Source organism: Bos indicus, chromosome 9 (genome assembly GCF_029378745.1).
Source record: "Bos indicus isolate NIAB-ARS_2022 breed Sahiwal x Tharparkar chromosome 9, NIAB-ARS_B.indTharparkar_mat_pri_1.0, whole genome shotgun sequence".
Taxonomy (NCBI): domain Eukaryota; kingdom Metazoa; phylum Chordata; class Mammalia; order Artiodactyla; family Bovidae; genus Bos; species Bos indicus.
The window spans coordinates 22321387-22343477 of NC_091768.1; the positions used below are offsets into that span (position 1 = coordinate 22321387).

At 33.7% G+C, this 22091-nt stretch overlaps 1 protein-coding gene across 2 annotated transcripts in view; it reads right to left on the reverse strand.

Annotated features, from left to right (window-relative positions):
- IBTK (inhibitor of Bruton tyrosine kinase) overlaps positions 1–22091 on the reverse strand; it is a 94776-nt gene that overhangs the window by 34402 nt on the left and 38283 nt on the right. For both annotated transcript variants that reach the window (XM_019967082.2, XM_019967081.2), the window contains exons 12-19: positions 20672–21271; positions 19613–19699; positions 18715–18797; positions 18595–18632; positions 18062–18158; positions 9676–9777; positions 7110–7227; positions 4259–4319 (exon numbers count right to left, since the gene is read on the reverse strand). In XM_019967082.2, the coding sequence (XP_019822641.2) occupies positions 4259–4319; positions 7110–7227; positions 9676–9777; positions 18062–18158; positions 18595–18632; positions 18715–18797; positions 19613–19699; positions 20672–21271 (1186 nt within the window). The remainder of the gene's footprint in view (positions 1–4258; positions 4320–7109; positions 7228–9675; positions 9778–18061; positions 18159–18594; positions 18633–18714; positions 18798–19612; positions 19700–20671; positions 21272–22091) is intronic.

Consider the following 22091-nt stretch of genomic DNA (forward strand, 5'->3'; position numbering starts at 1 on the left):
AAACTTACACCTAGAGGTACTAGAAGAACAAATGAAGACCAAAGGAAATGAAGACCTTCTAGAAGGAAGGAAATATAAGGACAGTAGAAAAGATAAAGTAAGAGCTGATTCTTTGAAAAGATAACAAAATTGACAAATCATTAGCTAGACAAAGAAAAAAGAGAAGGCCTGATAAATAAAATAAAATAAATGAAAGAAAAAATGACACCAAGAAATGTAAAAGAATATAAGAGAATACAAAAATTGAAAACCAAGAAGAAATGGACAAATTCTTAGAATCATAAAACATTCCAAGACTGAATCATGAAGAGACAGAAAATCTGAATTGATGAATCATGAGTATAGAGATTGAGACAGTGATCCAAAAGCACCTAAAAACACAGATCCAGGACCAGACTGCTTCACAGGTGAATTCTACAAAATATTCAAAGATTTAGTACCTATCCTAAAACTCTTTCAATGAACTGAAAAGGAGGGAATGCTTCCTAACTCCTTCTATAAGGCCAATATCACCCTGATACCAAAACCAGACAAAGACAACACAGAGAAAGAAAATCACATGCCCTTATCTCTGCTGAACAGATATAAAAATCCTCAACAAAATATTGGCAACCTGAACTGAATGACACATCAAGAGAATTATACCACGTGACCAAGTGGGGTTCATACCAGGGATGGAAGAATGGTCAACTTCCTCAGATGGATCAGTGTGATACACCACGTTAGCAAAATAAAGCCCAAATCACGAGATCTTCTCAACAGATGCAGAAAAAGCATCTGACAAAATTCAACACCCATTTAGGATAACGACTTTCAATAAAGTGGGTATAATTTATGAAAAATCCACAAGTTACATACTCAGTGGAAAAGTATTAAAAGCTATCCTCTAACATCAGGAATAAGACAAGGATGCTGACTCTCAACACTCTTATTCAACACAGTATTAGAAGTGCTAGTCAGAGCAATTAGGTAAGAAAAAATAAAAGACATCCAAATTGGAAAGAACGAAGTAAAACTGTCACTATTTGCAGATGACATGATTTTACACATACATAGATACTCTACACATTCCACCAAAAATCTGTTAGAAATAACAAATGAGTACAGCAAAGCAAAGGATGCAAAAATCAACATACAAAAATCTGTTGCATTTCTATACACTAAGAATAAGTATCAGAAAAAGAAATTAAGAAAACAATCACATTTACAATCACAACAAAAAGAATAAAACACCTAAGAAAAGATTTAAACAGGAAGGTGGAAAATCTGTATGTTGAAAACTCTAAGACACTGTCAGAAGAAATTCAAGAAAATACAAATAAACAGAAAGATATTCCAGTCTCATGGAATGGAAGAATTACCATATTACCTAAAGCAGTCCAACTCAATAAAATCCCTATCAAAATCCCAAGAACATTTTTCACAGAAAGTTCTAAAATTTATATGGAACCAAAATAGATGCTGAAGAGTCAAAGCAACACTGATTAAAAAGAACAAAGCTGGAGGTATCACACGCCCTGATTTCAAACTATATTACAAACCCATAGTAATCAAAACAGCATGGTATTGGCAGAAAAATAAATGCAAAGATCTCCAAACAGAATTAAAGCTCAGAAATAAACGCTTGCATATATGGACTATTAATTTATAACAAAGGAGCAAATGGAGAAAGGACAATCTCCAATAAATAAATAGTGCTAGGAAAACTGGACAGCCACATGCAAAACAAATTAAACTAGACCACTATCACACCACAGACAAAAATTAATTCACAGTGGATTAAAGGCTTTAGTGTAAGACCTGAAACCATAACAGTCCTAAAAAAGAAAACATAGGTGGCAGGCACTGTGATATGAGTCTCCCAGTATCTTTTTAGATATGTTTTCTCAGTCAAGGAAAACAAAAACATAAACAAAGTGGATTACATCAAACTAGTTTCTACAGAGCAAAGGAAATCATCAGTAAAATGAAAAGACAACCTACCAAATGGGAAGAGATATTTGCAAATGATATATCAAAAAACAACTCATATGTATGAATTCAATGGTATATTTAACAAGAAAACTATCTGATTAAAAAATAGACAGGAGTTGAATACATATTTTTCCAAAGAAGACATATAGATGGCCAACAAGCATATGGAAAAATGTTCAGCATCATTAATTATTAGGGAAATGCAAATCAAGACTCCACTGAGATATCACTGTATACCTATCAGAAAGCTAGGGTCAAAATGACAACACAATATCATGTGTTGGCAAGGATGTGGAGAAAAGGGAACCCTCGAGGATACACTGTTAATGAGACTTTAAATTGGTAGAGTCACTAGAGAAGAAGGATGGAGATTCCTAAAAAATTAAGAACAGACTACCATAACTGGACATTGAACAACAGACTGGTTCCAAATAGGAAAAGGAGTACGTCAAGGCTGTATATTGTCACCCTGCTTATTTAACTTATATGCAGAGTACATTATGAGAAATGCTGGGCTGGAAGAAGCACAAGCTGGAATCAAGATTGCTGGGAGAAATATCAATAACCTCAGATATGCAGATGACACCACCCTTATGGCAGAAAGTGAAGAGGAACTAAAAAGCCTCTTGATGAAAGTGAAAGAGGAGAGTGAAAAAGTTGGCTTAAAGCTCAACATTCAGAAAACTAAGATCACAGTATCCGGTCCCATCACTTCATGGCAGATAGATGGGGAAACAGTGGAAACAGTGGCTGACTTTTTCTGGGCTCCAAAATCACTGCAGATGGTGATTGCAGCCATGAAATTAAAAGACACTTACTCCTTGGAAGGAAAGTTATGACCAACTTAGATAATATATTAATAAGCAGAGACATTACTTTACCAACAAAGGTCCATCTAGTCAAGGCTATGGTTTTTCCAGTAGTCATGTATGGATGTGAGAGTTGGACCATTAAGAAAGCTGAGTGCCAAAGAATTGATGCTTTTGAACTGTGGTATTGGAGAAGACTTTTGAAAGTCCCTTGGAGAGCAAGGAGATCCAACCAGTCCATCCTAGAGATCAGTCCTGGGTGTTCACTAGAAGGACTGATGCTGAAGCTGAAACTCCAATACTTTGGCCACCTGATGCGAAGAGCTGACTCATTTGGAAAGACCCTGATGCTGGGAAAGATTGAGGGTAGGAGGAGAAGGGGATGACAGAGGATGAGACGGCTGGATGGCATCACCGACTCAATGGACATGGGTTTGGGTGGACTCCGGGAGTTGATGATGGACAGGGAGGCCTGGTGTGCTGCGGTTCATGGGGTCGCAGAGAGTTGGACCTGACTGAGTGACTGAACTGAACTGAACTGAATTGAAGCATATTATAGCCAGGTACTCCACTTCTGGGTATTCATCCAAAGAATACAAAAACACTTATTAGTAAAGATATATGCTCCCCTATATTCACTGCAGCATTATTTATAATAGCCAAGATATGGAAGCAATGTATGTGCCCATCAAGGGATGAATAAAGAACCTGTGTTATATGCATTTGCACATATAAATACACATACACACACACACACATATATATATACACACAATGGAATACTACTCAACCATGAGAAAAGATGAACTCTTGCCATTTGCAATGACACAGATAGACCATGAGGGTATTATGCTAAGTGAAATAAGTCAGATGGAGATAGACAAATATTGCATGATTTCACTCATAGATGGAATATGAAACACTAATAAACAAAAACAAAATAAATGAACAAACTAAACCCCAAAATTCCCTTTGTACAGAGAACAGAGTAGTGATTATGAGAGGGAAAAGCAGGTGTTGAAATAGGTAAAAGGGATCAACCATATGCTAACAGACAGAAGTTAAATTTTTGGTTGGAAGCAACCTATAGAGTATACAGAAACAGAAATATAATGCTGTACACATGAAACTTATACAGTATTATAAATCAATGTCACCTGAATAAAAATAAATAAAACCATTAAAAGCCCATGTTTTTATAATTTCTGGATCTTTGCTAAATAAAAAATAACAAGACTCTGAAGCTTTCCATAAATTCCGTTTATAAAGCAATTTAAATAGACATTAATTTTATCATTGAAAATCTTTAATTTTGATTATCATGTTTTCCTGTACAGTGGGTACCTAAGTCTTATGTCCTCATTTTTAAAAGATCCTAATGAATCAGAATTCATTAGGAATTTGTTCTGCTGAGAAGCTGGGCGAAATATACTGCTTTACTTGATACTGTAACTGAAAAAAAACATAAACCTTACCATTTTCCGGTAAAACACAGAAAGGTCCTTCAAAACACCATCACTTAAAACATCAAGAGATCTAAAAAATAAATTATAAAATTCTATCTTAAGACTCAAGTAATTTAACACCTGGTAAGATTTTCAAATATATAGAGACATTTTATATTGTTGAATAAGTAACATTTATTTCTTTTAATATGTCAACAGTAACAAACTCTTTTGGGAAGTATGTGTGATTATATATTTCAAATATATAGCAAACATATTAGACAAACATACTGAATAAAACTCAAGCAACTCTTACGAATAATAGAAAAATATTTTCTATCATAATATAAATTTTCAACTTTCATTTTCTACAAATTAAAATCCTTAAAGAGTAATAATTAATATTATATATTATAATCATATGTAATATATAATTAATTAGTATAATTAATTAATTATAATCCTACAAAAGAGTATTATATTGCTAGAACAATGGCCTATCAGGTACCTGAATTCTATCTAGAATTATCATTGTTCCTAATTATCTACATGACCTTGAGCAACTCACTTCATCTCTCTAGGTTTTAAGATCTTCATGTATAAAATGACATTTGGACTAGTTCAACTGAATTCAAAGAGGTTGTCAGGAATTTTACTGATACTTTGAGGGATCAGTAAAATTTTAAATCAGTTTTCATTCCAAAGTATACTTCAAACTATTTTACAACTAACATGAAAACATGGAGAAGGAAATGGCAACCCACTCCAGTATTCCTAACTAGAGAATCCCATGGACAGAGGAGCCTGGTGGGCTACAGTCCACGGGATCGCAGAGTCAGACATGACTTAGCAACTAAACAACAATATGGAACAAGCACATTCAAATCTGTACCATTCCAGTTTTTTTAGGATTTGAAGATAATTAACTTCTGATGCTACATCAATTTGGATGCAGCTCTCCTTTCTTAACATCTATTTGCATGTTTATTTACACTTCTGAAAAACACGTATTTGACTATAAATGTTTACATTTATACAAACAAATCTTTATTTAAATGAAACTTATGCAAGTCTACTTACGTAAAATTATTCAACATAGCACATGTGCCACCCTTAATACTTCAGCTGACAAATCTGTCACAACGTAATACTTGAAAAACAGTGTGACACATCATTTTCCAACATCATATTTTAGATATGGTGTTCATTTCACACTGTGGTTGATTCTTATCTCACATATTAAAAGAGCTTAATTTGGCAATAATGAGAAAAAATTGCTATGATTAGAATTACTAATGTCAGCAAAAATAAATGAATTTATTCTGAAACCTTTGTTCTGCCACTAAAATACCAGAGGCATTTTAAATGACATTGTCTAACATCCCATACTATTAATTTGTATTTAGAAAGCATTTTTCACCAAGTAACAAAGATTAAACGCCCATAAGAATTTTTTCTAAATAGAACCCTAAATGTCAATTATTAAGAATATCTTAGTGATTCATCTTTATAAAAAGGTAGAAAACTTTTATTTCAAACATGTTTTGAAATTAGTTTTATTAAAAATCATCCTGACTTTGAAAAGTTACTTATCAAACAACTGTTACTACTTCTAATTATATGAATCAAGGTTTTTCTTGATTATTTGCAAAAGAAGTTTCATGGGTTTTTTTCATCCTCATATGAGGATATAAAAAGTCTACTTTATAAGGTTTTCATGAAAATTATGAGCATCCATACAACACTTCTAGAATGCTGCCTGGCACATGGTAGTATTATTATAACTATTATTATGTAACTACTATTATATTACTATTATTATTATTAATAACTATTATTATGGCAATAAGTGTTACCTATTATTACAATTAAAGCAAAATACAGAATTATACTGGAGACTGACTTTATTTTTTTTTTTTTTTGGAGACTGACTTTAAAAATGCAACTGACACCAAAAATTCTAATGTGAAATTTCTGTATTCACCAAAAAGACTCATCTTCTTATCACTGACTTTATAGTGAATAAATGTAATAAAATCTTGACCTTACACTAAAAAATGAATCTGTAAATTTATTTCATTAAAAAATTCCACTGCTAAAATAGTTGAAAAGAATGAGATTAAATTTCCTAAGATTCCTCTAATTCTAATATGTCCATGACTCCTAAATCATTAGCATTTATCAAAATCTTTTCATCCAGGTAAACATCAATATTGTGAAATATTAGCTTATAACATAGGATATAATATTTAACTTATTTTTTCATGTAACATGTGTCATTTTTCATAATGAATATTCTATTACCATCAAAACTTGAACACATGTACCACCTTGCAATAAACCAGACCAACTAAATTTTTCAGGCCATCTGCTGCACACTAAGTTTGACCAAAGAATCAATACGTAGTATAGGGAAAATCTTAAAAGAGAATAAATACAAAGAGAAAACAGAAATCAACCAGTAACAAATCATATGCATAAATATATGTGAAGTAATTAAATGCTGACTTAATTAGTATTACAAATAGTCTCCAAAACCCAGGTAACAACTACATAATTACAAATTAGCCTAAACAAGCAGAGTGATACGAATATATATACAAATATACTTGTGGTAATATTGTCCCATGACCTTCCAACCAGAATGTAAGCTCCTATAACACTGAGAGCAAGGATATTCTCCATTTGTTCACTGTAGTATTGTAGCAATGGCTGGCATATATTATGCATCCAAATACTGATGAAATGATTAAATGTCTTACATTTTCACTTTTTCTACAAAGTTAGGATTTATTGTTATTTAGTTTCAAATTACTAACATATTTGCTATTATATATAAATAAGTGTTTTTGCGACAGTCTGTATATAATACTCAACCTACCTTGCTTCAAGTAAAGCTGCCATATTCAGTCCAATAAACTGTAAACAAGAGAGTTTCAACTGTTCAGCATTATACATTGCTGCAAATTCCAGTAGCATAGCAGCATTCTTAAGGGTAACTACAAAGGAAGAAAAGATCTATAAAACAAGATGAAAGGCATTTTAACTATTGCAAATGAAATATATTTATTTATTAACTTGTCAGGTTTGAACATTTAGAAGAAGGAAAACTGAAAGTACTGTTCTGCTAAAAAAAAGTTATACTAGGGCAAATATAGAATTTATTTTCCAACCCGATATGCCAAAGTAATTTTAAATGATTCGTTATGAGGAAAAATAAATACACACAAAATTTTAAGCAAAAGAAAATAGAAAAGGTGCATTTCAGTGTCATCTAAAAGCAAACACATAAGAATCAACAATCTTCCACCTAAATATTTTGGAATATTTTTAACTTTCACTGATAAACAACATTCCTTTTCACTTACATATCACAGAATAGTTATTTCCTCTTCTATAAAACTAAAACAATATACTTATGATTAAGAGAAAGTAAAGGAATCATTCTATAAAATATTTTTATGTTAAATCAACTATCAGACTTTATGTGAGTATATTTACATATATAAACACATACTATATATTTAGAAAATAAGTACATTTAAATATTACTGTATTATCACTCATGCCAGTGCACAATCTGACATACTGCACAAAAGATGTTAGATTTTGTTATAATTCTTGTAACTGTATATATGAAGTATGTTTTACTGGAGACTGTCCAAGAATATTCTGCTTACCTAACATGTAACTTGGCTTCTGAAATCCCCTTTTCTTATTTACTCTGAGCCCCAGCCAACAGAAAAACACAACTATTTTCTACACCTGGCTTCCTCCATTTCCTTTCTCTTTCTCTCTTGTAACTCAGTCAAAAGTTATATGCAGACAATAATGATCTCTGCCTCACTCTGGACTGACCCAAAGTCTCAACTAATGATGAACCCAAAGTCTCCCACTTCACAGAAATAAAAATGAATCATATAAAAACTTTATAAAGAGTTGTTCAGCTGGTTTCAAGGACTGCCCAATAAACAGACACCAAAGTTCTGTTGAATCCTTCTCTTGCTAGATTCTAAGATGATCAAGAAATTCATTAACAGGGACAATTGTGCAGCAGGAGCCAAGAAAGAATATCCAAAGGATGCCAGGAAAGTCGACTGAACAACTGAAAATATCCTCAATTTGTATATTTTATACCTACTGCATGTTGTATCCTTTATTTAATACAGAGCTGGTCCTCCATACCAGCAAGTTCCACACACAGAGGACCAGTTGTATTCACTGTGTTAATACTATGCTATTTTATATAAGGGACCTGAGCATCCACAGATTTTGGTATCTGCAGAGACTCCTAGAGTCAATCCCCTGTGACACTTAGGGACAACTGTATTTCCTTTTTCTGGTTTTTAAGATCATAGCTGTTGCTCTCTTTTTGATAACCAAGAAGAAGATACTCCACAGAGCTTAAGTGAGTAAATAAGATACCTGAACTAAGATTAACTATTAGCAAGTACAAATCAGAAAAATCACACTTTCTTAAGAGGCAAAGAAGGAGAACAAGAATAAGATTAGAAAGCCAAGAAACTTTTGTATCAGGCTAAGGAAATTTAACCATTATCTTAGAGGAAGCAATTAAAAACATATGAATAGGAGAAGACACTAACCACTTCCTATAGGAAGATTAAAGAAAGAAAAGTCAGAAGAGAGAAAGAGGACTTAAAAGACTACTATGACACTACACAGAAGGGACGAGTAACAGTGATCTCAACTAGCACAGTGACAGTGGGAATAAAAAGGTAGGGGAAATGTGATTAACATAGTTAAGAGACTGATCAGTTTTGACAGCTGCAATTTGAATGTAAGGCACAAAATAATAAAAAAATAACTTTGGCTTTCAAAGTTTAGTGTTAGAATGACAGTCCTGCAAATAACTGAAATAAGCAGAGAGAGAATTAAGAGCTTCAGAAAAAGAGATACTTTTGATCAAATACATTGATGGGATGGTTACATAAAAATTCCAACAAATACAATTCTCTGGCAGTCCATGGGCTTGGACTCTGTACTTGCATAGCTAAGGACGCAAGTTCATCCCTGATGGGGAAATAAGATCCCGTAAGCTGCACAATGTGGCTCAAAAAAAAAAAAAAAATTGCAGCAAATAACAGGGTAGTTAAGTGTAGACTTACAGACCAGGGCAAGTGCAAAGAATTTCCACTTTCAAACTCCCATCCTTCAGATTGCAAAATAATTTCATGCCATCTTTATTATTCAAGTTTTATGATATTTCAAAAAATTAACATATTTCAATTATAAGATTTACATGTATTCACATATTAACATCTCTGATGTGCTTACAAATGATGACAAGAAATAATTTTAACTGTCTTGACATTTTTCATGATATAAAAACAGGCATTTTACTTAAATTGCATCATAAAGTCAATAAAATACCGTAAATCCTGAATTAACCTGAGAAAACACTATGATTCTAATTCAAAATTACTTACGTTTTTCAGTTAATGCTACTTCACAAATTTCTTTCAATCGAGATATGAGAAGCTGATCAGCCACCACAAGAACACTACAAACAAAATCCACGTTTTGAGATTCTAAAAAAAAATAAAAAAGTGTCACTCATACTTTTCTGTAAACATTATACCTGGGAAAAAAGTCCAAGTAATTAAGATACTACAAAACACTTCAAAAGAGAGTTAAGATGATTAGTTTCTAAATGTTGAAATTGTAAATATGATAAACAGTAATAACATCAAAATATTTCTATCTCATAGGTAGAAAACTGTTTAAAAAAAAAAAAAAAAAAAAAACACCAAAATGCCCTGGTTTACATTAAGACCATAAAATGGGCAACTTGAGTAGATCTCTTTTCGTCTTAAAGGGCTAGAATGCCTGCCTTATTTAAAATCTCTCATTATTGTTACACTAATAGGGGGGAAAGTCAATTCTCATCATCAAAGATAATATACAGGTATATGTTAAAACACACACACACACACACAGTGAGGGACGACGGAGGTGAATAAAGCTCCTAGGTTTATTTAAAATGGATCTGGTCATCTAAGAGTACTTGTAAACTATAGAGAAGTTCCTTAATTTAACATAACCTTGGTCCAGTGTACTATTAATGACCTTAAGCAATGCCCCCGAGTCACTGCCAGAATAGCAATATAAATAGGAAAAAAAAAAAAACACCACCATAGGAAGAGAAAAATGGTTAAAAAGAAAAAAAATTAAAGTAGAAAAAACATTAAATGAGAGGTGAAGTCACTGTAAATGGCAGACTAAGGACTACTTCAAAAATTCTTCTCTTCTACCAAAGCAATGAGAATTATTACAAAAAGATGATCAAAAATCAACTCTTTCAGAATTCTAGAAATTAGCCAAAGGCTCACAATAATCAGGGAGCACTGACTCCAAAAACTTGGCTGAATCTTGCTAACAACAGTGAGCTTTGGGACACCCTGGCTCCTCCTACATAGATCCTACTCTCCTCCATTCTCAACAGTAGTCCTGAAAGCCATCACTCCTGCAACCATGGGCTGAAATAAGCAGGTACAGACACTGGAGGTGACAGAACAGTTGTGGGGCAACATTATCAAATAACTGTTATTATTTAACCCATCTGGCAGTTTCCTGGAACCCCACTAGTAGGGGTTTATTTGACCTGACTCAAAGCTTACCCAGTGTGAACAGCCTCAGAAAAGGGTATTTATTAAAAACAAATAGCAATTGTTTAACACTGAAGCTGTCCAAGACAATGATAAGGGGCAGAGCAAACAAGAGGCAGGTCAAAACTTAAAAAGAATAGCTCAGGGAAAAGATGTTGTCAAGACTGAGTGTTTGTGTCCCCTGAAAATTCACATGGTGCAGTCGTAAGGGTAGGGCCCTGCTCTGACAAGATTAGTCTCTTTCTATGAGACAGAGATCTATCCATACTTCCCCAACAAGCTGTTCCACGTGTGTGTGCTCTCTCACTCTTTCTCCAAATACACTCACAAGCACTGAGGAAAAGCCAAGTAAGGACATAACAAGAGGCTTGTTACACAACACAAGTAAGGACATAATAGCAAGGTAATACACATAACCTGTGTATAAGACAGGAAGAGAATCCTGCCAGACCTTGGTCTGAGACTTCTAGCCTCCAGACCTATGAATAATAAATTTCAGTCTGTTATTTTGTTATAGCAGTCTAAGCTGACTAATACAAGTATCCATAAGGGGCTTTCAAAAGTTTTAACATATTCCTGTGAATCTAGAAGGCCATACAAATGTGGAGGACTGTGGACATGCCCAGAAAACACTTAGGAAGGCCCCAAACTCTTACCTCTGTCTGAACTTCAGATTCTGCAAAAGCAGGAAATAAAAGCGAAGGCAGAATTGTAGGCTGCCTGCCTAAGAGTTGAAGCCATGCCACAACACACACAAAGAACTCCAAGGCATAGGCTGGGAAATTTACTGGTTTAGACATTTCAGGAAAATTCTGTCTATTAGCTGAATAAGCAGAGACCTCCGTGGTCACATATGACAAAGAATATCCATCTGACAGAATTAGCTTCAAAAAGTCACTAAATAAACAGGAAAAAATAAATAAATAAAATAAATAACCCCTGAAGAAAGAGAATCTGATTTCAAGAGTTGCTACATTATGGGAATTCCCTGATGGCTCAGTGGTTAGTGCAATTGCACTGCCAAGCCCTGGTCAGGGAACTAAGATCCAGCAATTATGAAAGATGAAAAGAGAAACGTGAAGTGTGGCCTATAGGCAAAAAAACAAAAAAAGTCAAGAGAATGTCCCTAAGAATGCCAAGATCCTGAACTATTACAAAGAGTTTAAATCAATTATTTTAAATATGTCCAAAAACAAATTTAAAAAATCATGTCTAAAAATTTAAAAGAAAGTATGAGAATAACATCTCAAGAAATGAAGACTATCAATAAAGACAGAAACTATAGGTTAACAGAGATGATCCAATATGAAGAACAGGAAAAAAAAAAAAACTGAATAAAAATAAACAGCATACAGGATTTCTGGAATACTATAAAAAGAAACATAGGGGACTCACAGAAGCAAATAAGAAAGGACAAAATATTTGAAGAAATAATGGAACTGGAAGATATGAATTGACATATATACACTACTATATATAAAATGGATAACTAATAAGGACCTCCTATTAATACAGGGAACTTTACTCAATACTCCGTAATGGCCTACATGGGAAAAGAATCTAAAAAAGGGTGGATACATGTATATGTATAACTGATTCAAACTAACACAACATTGTAAATCAAGTATATTCCAGTAATTCAACAAATAAATGCTTTAGTGGTATATAAAAAAAAAAATAAAATCAGTGGTAACCTGGAAAAAAAGAAATAATATCAGAGGGGGAGGAAACTAAGAGTGAAGAAAATCTGAATGCAAAATTAAGCAGTAAATGACAGCCAAGATAGGTGTAGTTCAGTCACTAAGTTGTGCCTAACTCTTTGCAATCCCAGGCACTGCAGCACACCAGGCTTTCCTGTACTTCACCATCTCCCAGAGTTTGATCAAGCTCACGTCCACTGAGTTGGTGATGCCATCCATCCATTTCACCTCTGTCGTCCCCTTCCAAGAAAGGGAACAACCCAAAAAACCATCAACCAATGAATGGATAAAGGAGATGTGGTGTTTATATGGTATGTATACATACATGTATCTGTGTGTGTGTGTGTGTGTGTGTGTGTGTGTGTGTGACATACAGTGTAATACTACTTGGCCATAAAAAAGAATGAAATTCTGTCATTTTCAATAATGAACCTAAAGGCTATTATGTTTAATGCTGCTGCTGCTGCTAAGTCACTTCAGTCGTGTCTGACTCTGTGCAACCCCATAGATGGCAGCCCACCAGGCTCACCGTCCCTGGGATTCTCCAGGCAAGAACACTGAAGTGGGTTGCCATTTCCTTCTCCAAGGCATGAAAGTGAAAACTGAAAGTGAAGTTGCTCAGTCATGTCTGCCTCTTAGTGATCCCATGGACTGTAGCCTACCAGGCTCCTCCACCCATGGGATTTGTCAGGCAAGAGTACTGGAGTGGGTTGCCATTGCCTTCTCTGATGCTTAACGAAATAAGTCAGAGAGACAAATACTTCATGTTATCACTTCTACGTGGAATCATGGAATTTAAAGAACACAAATGTAAATAAAAAAGACAAAAACAGATAATGAGAACAAAGCAGTAGTTACCATTGGGGAGAGGGAAAGGGGAGAGGCAAGATAACGTTATGGGATTAAGAGTTAAAAACTACTATGTATAAAATGACAAGGCAACAGGATATATTGTATAGTACAGAAAAATAAAGACATTGTTTTTTTAACAACTTTACATGAAGCATAATCAATAAAAATATTGAGCCACAATGCTGTACACCTGAAACTAATATTGTAAATCAACCATACATCAATTAAAAGAAATAAAGAAAAAAGTTGTGATTGTTATAATTACATTAGGGCTTCCCTGGTGACTCATATGATAAAGAATCTGCCTGCAATGCAGAAGACCTGGGTTTGATCCCTGGGTTGGGAAGATCCCCCTGGAGAAGGGCATACGGCAACCCACTCCAGTATTCTTGCCTGGAGAATCCCACGGACAGAGGAGCCTGGTGGGCTACAGTCCATGGAATCAGAAAGTCAGACATGACTGAGCCACTAACACTTCCAGTTCCATGATTGCATTACATGTAAGCCTCATTGTAACAACAAAGAAAAAACTATATTAGATACATTGGAGCACTTATATAAAGGAAATATTAAAAGCTGAAGGCAGAAATGGACATGAATACAATAACAGAAAGGACTTTGGGCATCCCTGGTAGTCCAGTGGTTAAGAATATGCCTCCCAATGCACGGAACACAGGTTTGATCCTTGGTCTGGTAAGGTCCCACATGCTGCAGGGCAGCTAAGCCCATGTACCAGAACTACTGAGCCTGCACTCAAGAGCCCACAAGCCACAACTGCTGAGCCCATGCTCCGAGAGCCTGTGCTCTGCAACAAGAGGAGCCACTGTAATGAGAAGCCCACGCCCTGCAACTAGAGTAATCCCCACTCACAACTACAGAAAGCCCATGTGCAGCAACAAAGACCCAGCATAGCCAAAAATAAATAAGTAAATAAATATTTTTTAAAATAATAGAGGACTTCAATACTCTACATTCAATATGAATAAATAACCCAGACAAAATTAATAAAGAAACAGCAGATATGACCAACACTATAGACCAAATCACCCTAACAGACATATATATAACACTCCATCCAACAGCAGCAAAACAGACATTCTTCTCAAGTGTGCACAGAACACCCTGCAGGAGAGACCATGTGCAGACCCACAAAACAACAATTTAAGACTGTAATCATATTAAGTATCATCTCCAACTACAAGGGCATAAAATTAGAAAAATAGGAAAGAAACTGGAAAATTCACAAATGGTCTTGAATAATCAGGAAGTCAAAGATGAAAGAGAAAGCAAAGAAAATACCTTGAGTCAAAGGAAAATGGGAAACACAACATATCAAAATTTAAAGGACAAAAGAATTTCTAAGAAAGATGGTTATACTGATAAATGCCCTAAAAAAAAGATCTCAAAAGAACAACCTTTGAAGGTTTTTACACAACAAAGAACTATAAAAAGAATAAAAAAGCCCAAACTTGGCAGAAGGAAGGAAATACTAAAGATAGAGCAGAAACCAATGATTCAGACACTAGAAAAACAAGAGAAAAGACCAACAAAGAGTTGTTTATTTGAAAAGAGAAAATTAACACACCTTTAAGTAGACTAAAAAAAAAAAAACCTCAAAATTGCAAATGAAAGAGGAAACATTACCAATGATATCACAGAAATATAAAGGCTCATAAGAGACTATAATGGATAACTATATGCTAATGAACTGGACAACCTAGAAGAAATGGATCAGTTCCTAGAAACATGAAACACAGCAAAACTGAATAATAAAATAGAAAATCTGAACAGACTAATAACAGAATAAGGAGAATGAATCAGCAATCAGAAAGTTCAAAAACAGAATGCGTCATCAGTGAATTCTACCAAATATTTAAAGAAAAATTAACACACAAATCCTTCTTAAACTAATCCCAAAAACCAAAGGGGGGGAACACTTGCAAACTCACTTTATGAGGCCAACCTTATCCTGCTACCAAAGACAGACAAGTTCACTACAAGAAAATTACAGAACAATACCCCTGATGAGTGTATATATAAAAACCCTCAATAAAGTACCAATAAACATAATTAAACAGCATATTAAAAGGACCATACACCATGATCAAGTGGGATTTATACCTGTGATGCACGGATAGTTCAAAATGTGCAAATCAATAAAGATGATACACAACATTAACAGAACAGAGGTTAAAAATCATATGATCATCTCAATAGTTGCAGAAAATGCACATGACAAAATTCAACATCAGTTCAGTTGCTCAATCGTGTCCGACTCTTTGCAAGTCAGTATACATTCATAATAAAAACTGACAACAAATTAGAAATGCAACAGGCTTTTGTATATTTGTTTTTAACCCTGTAAATTTGTTCATTTATTATTTCTAATAGTATTTTGGTGGCATTTTTTACTACTAGAAATAATAAATGAATAAAGTTGCAGGGTAAAAAAATCAATATACAAAAACCTGTTGCATTTCTATACACTAACATTGAGATAAGAGAAAGAGAAATTACAGAATCAATCCACTTTACAATCACATCAAAAAAGAATAAAAGACTTAGGAATAAATTTAACCAAGGAAATGAAAGATCTGCATACTGAAAACTACAAAACATTGAAAAAACAAATTAAAGAAGATACAAATAAATGGAAAGATATTTCATGTTCATGGGCTAGAAGAACTGATATTGTTAAAATGCCCATTCTACCCAAAGCAATCTACATATTCAATGAAATCCTATAAAAGTTCCAATGGTACCTTTCATAGAAACAGAAAAAGTAATCCTAAAATTTACATGGAACCACAGAAGACCATAAATGGCCAAAGCAATATGAAAAAATTCAACAAAACTGGAGTTGTCATATTTTATGATTTCTATTACAGAAATTCTGAGTCCTATTACGAAGCTAGAGTAATCAATACAGGAACACCCTGGCATAAAAAGAGACACGTAGACCAATGAGACAAAATAGGCCAGAAATAAACCTTCATGTATACAGCCAATTAACCTCTGACAAGAACGTCAAGAATACAAAACAGGGAAAGACAGTCTCTTCAGTTAAGGATATGAGAAAAACTAATATCCACATGCAAAATAATGAAACTGGACAAAAATCAACTCAAAATGGATTAAAGATTTAAATCTAAGACCTGAAACCAAAAAAATCCTAGAAGAAGAAACAGGAAAAGCTCCTAGACACTGGCCTTGGCAATGATTTTTTAGATGTAACACCAAAACCACATGTAACAAAAGCAAAAATAAACAAGTGGTGTTCCATGAAACCAAAAATCACACCAAAGAGTCAACAGAAAAGGCAACCTTGGAATGGGAGAAAACAACTGCAAAGCATGAGAGATTAATGTCCAAAATATATAAGGAACTCATATAAATTCAATAGCAAAAACAAAACAAAACAAAACTACAGACCTAGAAGACAAACTTCTGGTTACCAAAGGGGAAAAACTGGGGTGAAGGATAAATTGGGAGTTTGGGATTGACATATACATACTACCATATTCAAAATAGATAACCAACAAGAACCTACTGTATAGCACAGGGAATCTTGCTCAATATTCTGTAATAACCTAAATGGGAAAAGAATTTGAAAAAGGATGCATATATATGCATAATTGATTCAGTTTGCTGTATACCTGACACTAATACAACATTATAAATCAACGATAGTACAATATAAAATAAAAACTTTATTTTTAATGGGCAAAAGATCTTAGACATTTGTCCACGGAAGACATACAAATGGCCAAAAGGTAAATGAAAAGGTGCTCAATATCACTTTTTATCAGAGAAATGCAAATCAAAACCACAAGAAGATGTCACCTTATACCTGTTAGGAAGGCTATTATCAAAAACAAAACCAAGGTAACAAGTGAAGATATGGAGAAAAGGTTACTCTTGTGCTCTGTTGAGAGGAGTGTAAACTGGTAAAGCCACTATGTAAAGAGTATGGAAGTTTCTCAAAAAATTAAAACTAGAATTATCATATGATATAGTAATCCCAATCTTGAGTATTTAGCCAAAGGAACTGAAATCTGGATTTTGAAGATACACCTGCATTCCCATGTTCACTGCAAAATTATTCACAATAGTTAAAGTACAGAAATACCTAAATGTCCATCAACAAACTGATTAAGAAAACTTGGTATATACAAAATACAGAACACATAGTGTATCACTCCTATGACTAAAGACACCTGGTAAATAAAACACGGGTGTGTTCCTGACAAAGTATATAAATGCATCTCTTTATAAATTTCAGTTCAATTATTAGTCTATACTTCAGACACATTCACATGAGGGGAAAAACAGACAAGAACTTTTGTAGACTATCTATCAAGACTATATATACTCTCTGTTGTCAATTTTTCATCTCAATCATGTAAAAGTAGCTGGGTATGAAAATGTTAAATCTAATCTCAACCATTATTAACAGTTCTTATAGAGTTCATTTCCATGTAGGTAATGAAAATTTTCTATTCCATTCCTTCACTGTTAGTAATCATCTGTATAGCTTATTCTAAATTTAAGCCTTTGTTGATTAATTCAATTAAAGCAGAAAATAAGATTTGTGTAATTTTATCATTTTTAAACTGTATCTTAAATATCTAAAATGTCCTAACTTTTATTAATACCTTTTATCACAACAGCTTCATCAGTATAGAGGTAGTCCAAAATAACTTTCAGTATGTCAGAATGTATTGGCATTTCCAGAGCTGCACAACTGGAAGCCTAAATAAAAGTAAAACAATTAATTTTCAACTACAAAATAACACTACAATCTGATTGAGGTGATCACTATGAAAAACTTTCAACAGGAATCACATCAAATGCAAAAAAATATAATGTTAAAACACAAAGCTAAAATGAGATACATTTAATTTTAAAATGCCTTGTAAGATGAAAAAGAATCAAGAAAATCTGAGAAAAAAGAAACAAACTGGTATTGCAAATATAACTCCAAACAATAATGGAGAATTCATTTAAGTAATTATTTTGCAACAACTTTAATTTCAAAACACTGCTATTTTCCAGCCAGTTTAAGCATAAATAAAGTCAATACAAAAGAAAAACTGAGTTAAAAATATTTTTAAATTTCTTTAGTAAATAATTTCCCAAAAATATAAAGCATAATTAGCAGCCTATGTGGTTTCTACTTAAATCTTACCTCAATCCATGAGCTACTCAGCATACTATGAAAATATTCTGAAAGAAAAAAAAAATTCAATTAAGAATAGGCAACAATACCAAAACAAATAAATCTGCAACCAACAAAAAGTACACCTACCAAGTCTAGCACAAAGAACACATTTATGACAAGGAAATTCCTTTCCATCCACTGATTTCATGGTCACATCACATAAAAATGAACTGGAAAAAAAAAGTTTAATTGAAGCAAAAGCAATTTTAGGATTTGTCTTAACTTTTGATTTTCTCCTAATTAAAGGTGGCATATAACAAACAACTTGAGGGTATACATACAAATAAAATATTTTATCTCCTTCCACTTTAGGGAAAAAAATAAGGCCTTATAACGAAGATAGTATTTGTAAAAGGAACTGTGTACAGACAAATATTCAAAAAAGTCTTCCTTCTAATTTTCCTTTTTCAATACAGACCAGGTGCTGATTAATATGACACTAAGCGGCATGACAGTCAAAGGTCATCAATTCACTTATTTGTACAACCTATTTTGTGCTAAGCACAGTCTATATACAACCAGGTTTTTCTCTAAAATTTTCTACCTACAAGAGACAAACACCTAAAAATAAAAACTTTTAATAATAAACATATTTAGAATAATATACTTATTACGGAACAAAATTATACTAAAGGAAATAATCTTCATAATGATGAAGAGAAGAGGCATAATTATTTTGGTTTCTGGGTTAACATCATTACCTATTTATTAAAAAAATACAAAATTTAGGAAATTTTTTTTAAATTCTCTATTAGAGAGTAATCAGGAAAAAAAAAATTAACTCTGTGTCTTACTGAGCAGTTAACATTTTATCCATTTGCCTCAACAATTCTCCAGCATTTCCAGACATGAAAAAGATTAATAAAGGTAACAGGGTATCCACATACACATTTTGCTGCATACATGTGTAAATAAAGAGAGCTCTATTTCCAGTTAGGGCCCCAAAATCTAGAGATGAAAAGTTTATCTTCATTTCCTAACTTACCATTTTTTCTGATTTAGCTTTGGTTTACTACCAGTTTTCTTGGCAATGATACTAATTTCTTCATTTTCATATCTGACTCCATCTAACCTATCAAGGATAAAAAGTAACAATTGGTGACTATATTCCCCTACCAAAACAACAAAAATCCAACAAATGAGCCCACATCTAAACGTGATTATGTAATTTGTATCACCTAGAAGAGTATCTCAGCAAACCCCTACTCTGTGATAAAGAAGTCATACAGTGTCCTTCAATTTTACTTAGTATTTAAAATGTGTTAAACATCATTACTGACAAAAAAACAAGTGAAAGCTACAACACAAAACCCTTCATGGTTTCAATTAGAAAACATGATAAACTCTCCTCCCTTGGCTCCTGCCCCGCAACTAAGGTTATACTGCCACAGGCAACATAAATACCTTAAAAATAGAGAACTCCAAAAAATCTGGTTTGTTAATATGACAAATATTGTCAGGCATTGTACACACGCTTTATGACCAAACTACACCAATAACATAAGGTAAATATTATCCCTCTCATTTTATTTACTGAGAAACTGAGGTTCACGAAGTAAGAAATTTGCCCTAGGCTGGTTACAGTGGAGCTAAGAGGCACATATAGGTCTAACTCCAAAGACAGTACTCTTTCTAGAATACCACACTGCCTGCCACTCCAGATTCCTGTTACAGAGACACCATGAGAGTTCAAATCCATGAACAGCCTTTCTATCCTTTAATGTTTTAATCCAGGGAATCCTAGAGATAGCTTTAGTAGAAAACAGAGAAACAGGTCCCTGAAAAGAAAGAAACAGATCCAAACAGAAAGGGGAAGGGGAGAGAAAAGGAGAGAGAGAGGGAAAGTGAAGGAAAGAGAAAAGAAAAGGAAGATGAGGAGAGGATGGAGGAGGGGATGGAGATGGGTGGGGAGGGGAAGAGAAGGACCAAGATCAGCAGCAGGAGCAAAGCAAAGCTGAGCAGGGAAAAAAAAAAAAAAAGAAGCAGAATTTCTAAAAGGAAGGCATAATGAGGTACATGAATAGATACTAAGGAGGAGTCATACCTACTACTTAAATTACTGAAACCAAATTTCTTTGCGACATTTTGCAACATTTTTACAGGATCATCTTCCCCAACACTTTTTACTTTTTTGGAAGATTTGGATTTACTCTTCTGCTTTTCACTAATTGTATGAGCTTGATTACTTTTGTAAGCTTCAAATGCTGACTTCTGATTATCTTCATGGGAATTCATTTTATTCGAATGACAGTTTGGAGTGCTTGGATATCCTTCTGGTTTTCTGTTTAAATTTAGTCTTGGTTTGAAGCCATGAGTTAAAAAGTCACAAGTATCTGTGTATATAAACTGCAAAAGGCATTCAAACAGGTCAGGATGAACCTTCTCTACCACAAAGAGATGGCAGCCTGTAGAATCTTCATCTTTCCGGTAAACATCTGTGAAGTCTAATGCGGTACCATCCGAAAGAAACAATTTCTGGAAAAAGTCAGAACGCACTGCCAAAATATATTTATGTGCAGGGAAGAGTCTACTGCCAACTTGAAATGTCACATCATGGATGTTGTCCATTTCATCCGTTTCCCTCAACAGCTTGCCAAACTCCTCAAAAAAGGATGAGGAGGACACAGTTGGAATTTCATAAAGGCTAGAAATGAAACAAAAATTATTTTTACCTTCAAAATAATGAAAAAAAAAAAAGAAAACACAAAAAACCAAGAGCATCCCTAGGCAATTCTCCTTAAAGTATAATTTCATTTTTACTTATTAAACTTAGAAAATCTTTCATTTGACATTTCCAATAAGAATACTGCATCTTATTCCAATAAGAATAATTTTAGATACCCTTTAAATATTTTCTGTTCCTTTATGTATTTTATTTCCCCTCAACTAACATGATAAGAATTAAGTTTTCCTTTGAAAGGAGAGTTTTCTGTCTCTATAGGGAAATACTAGAACATAAATTGGAATGACTTTTGGAGAAATTTTTTAAATGTATTTTTAAAAGTATTACTAAAAACATTCAAAAAGAGTACAGTACAGTATTCAACCTTTTCCTGTTTTATATTCTTTCATGTCACAAGTGGAGAATATATACAGAACAGCAAATAAATACTTTAGGTCCCAGATCCCAGAATAAGTTAGCAACTCAAGGAAATAAAGATAAATATACACACATACATCAGTCCATACCCCTGGTTCTTTCAGAACTGTAAGCACGCAATCATACCTTCCCAATGTACGTTTCACTCTTCTCGGTAGGGTGACCAACTCCCCTGGTCTGCCTGGGACTGAGCAGTTTCCCAGGAGAGGAAACTTTCAGTGCTCAAGGTGGGACAGACCTGGGCAAACCAGGAGGAATCCTGTCTCTAGGACTTTTTACCCTCTTCAGTAAGATCCTTGATATTTATCTTAAACCTGTCATCTCTGTACTAATGTGACAGAAGATGTGCACTGAGATTCACAAT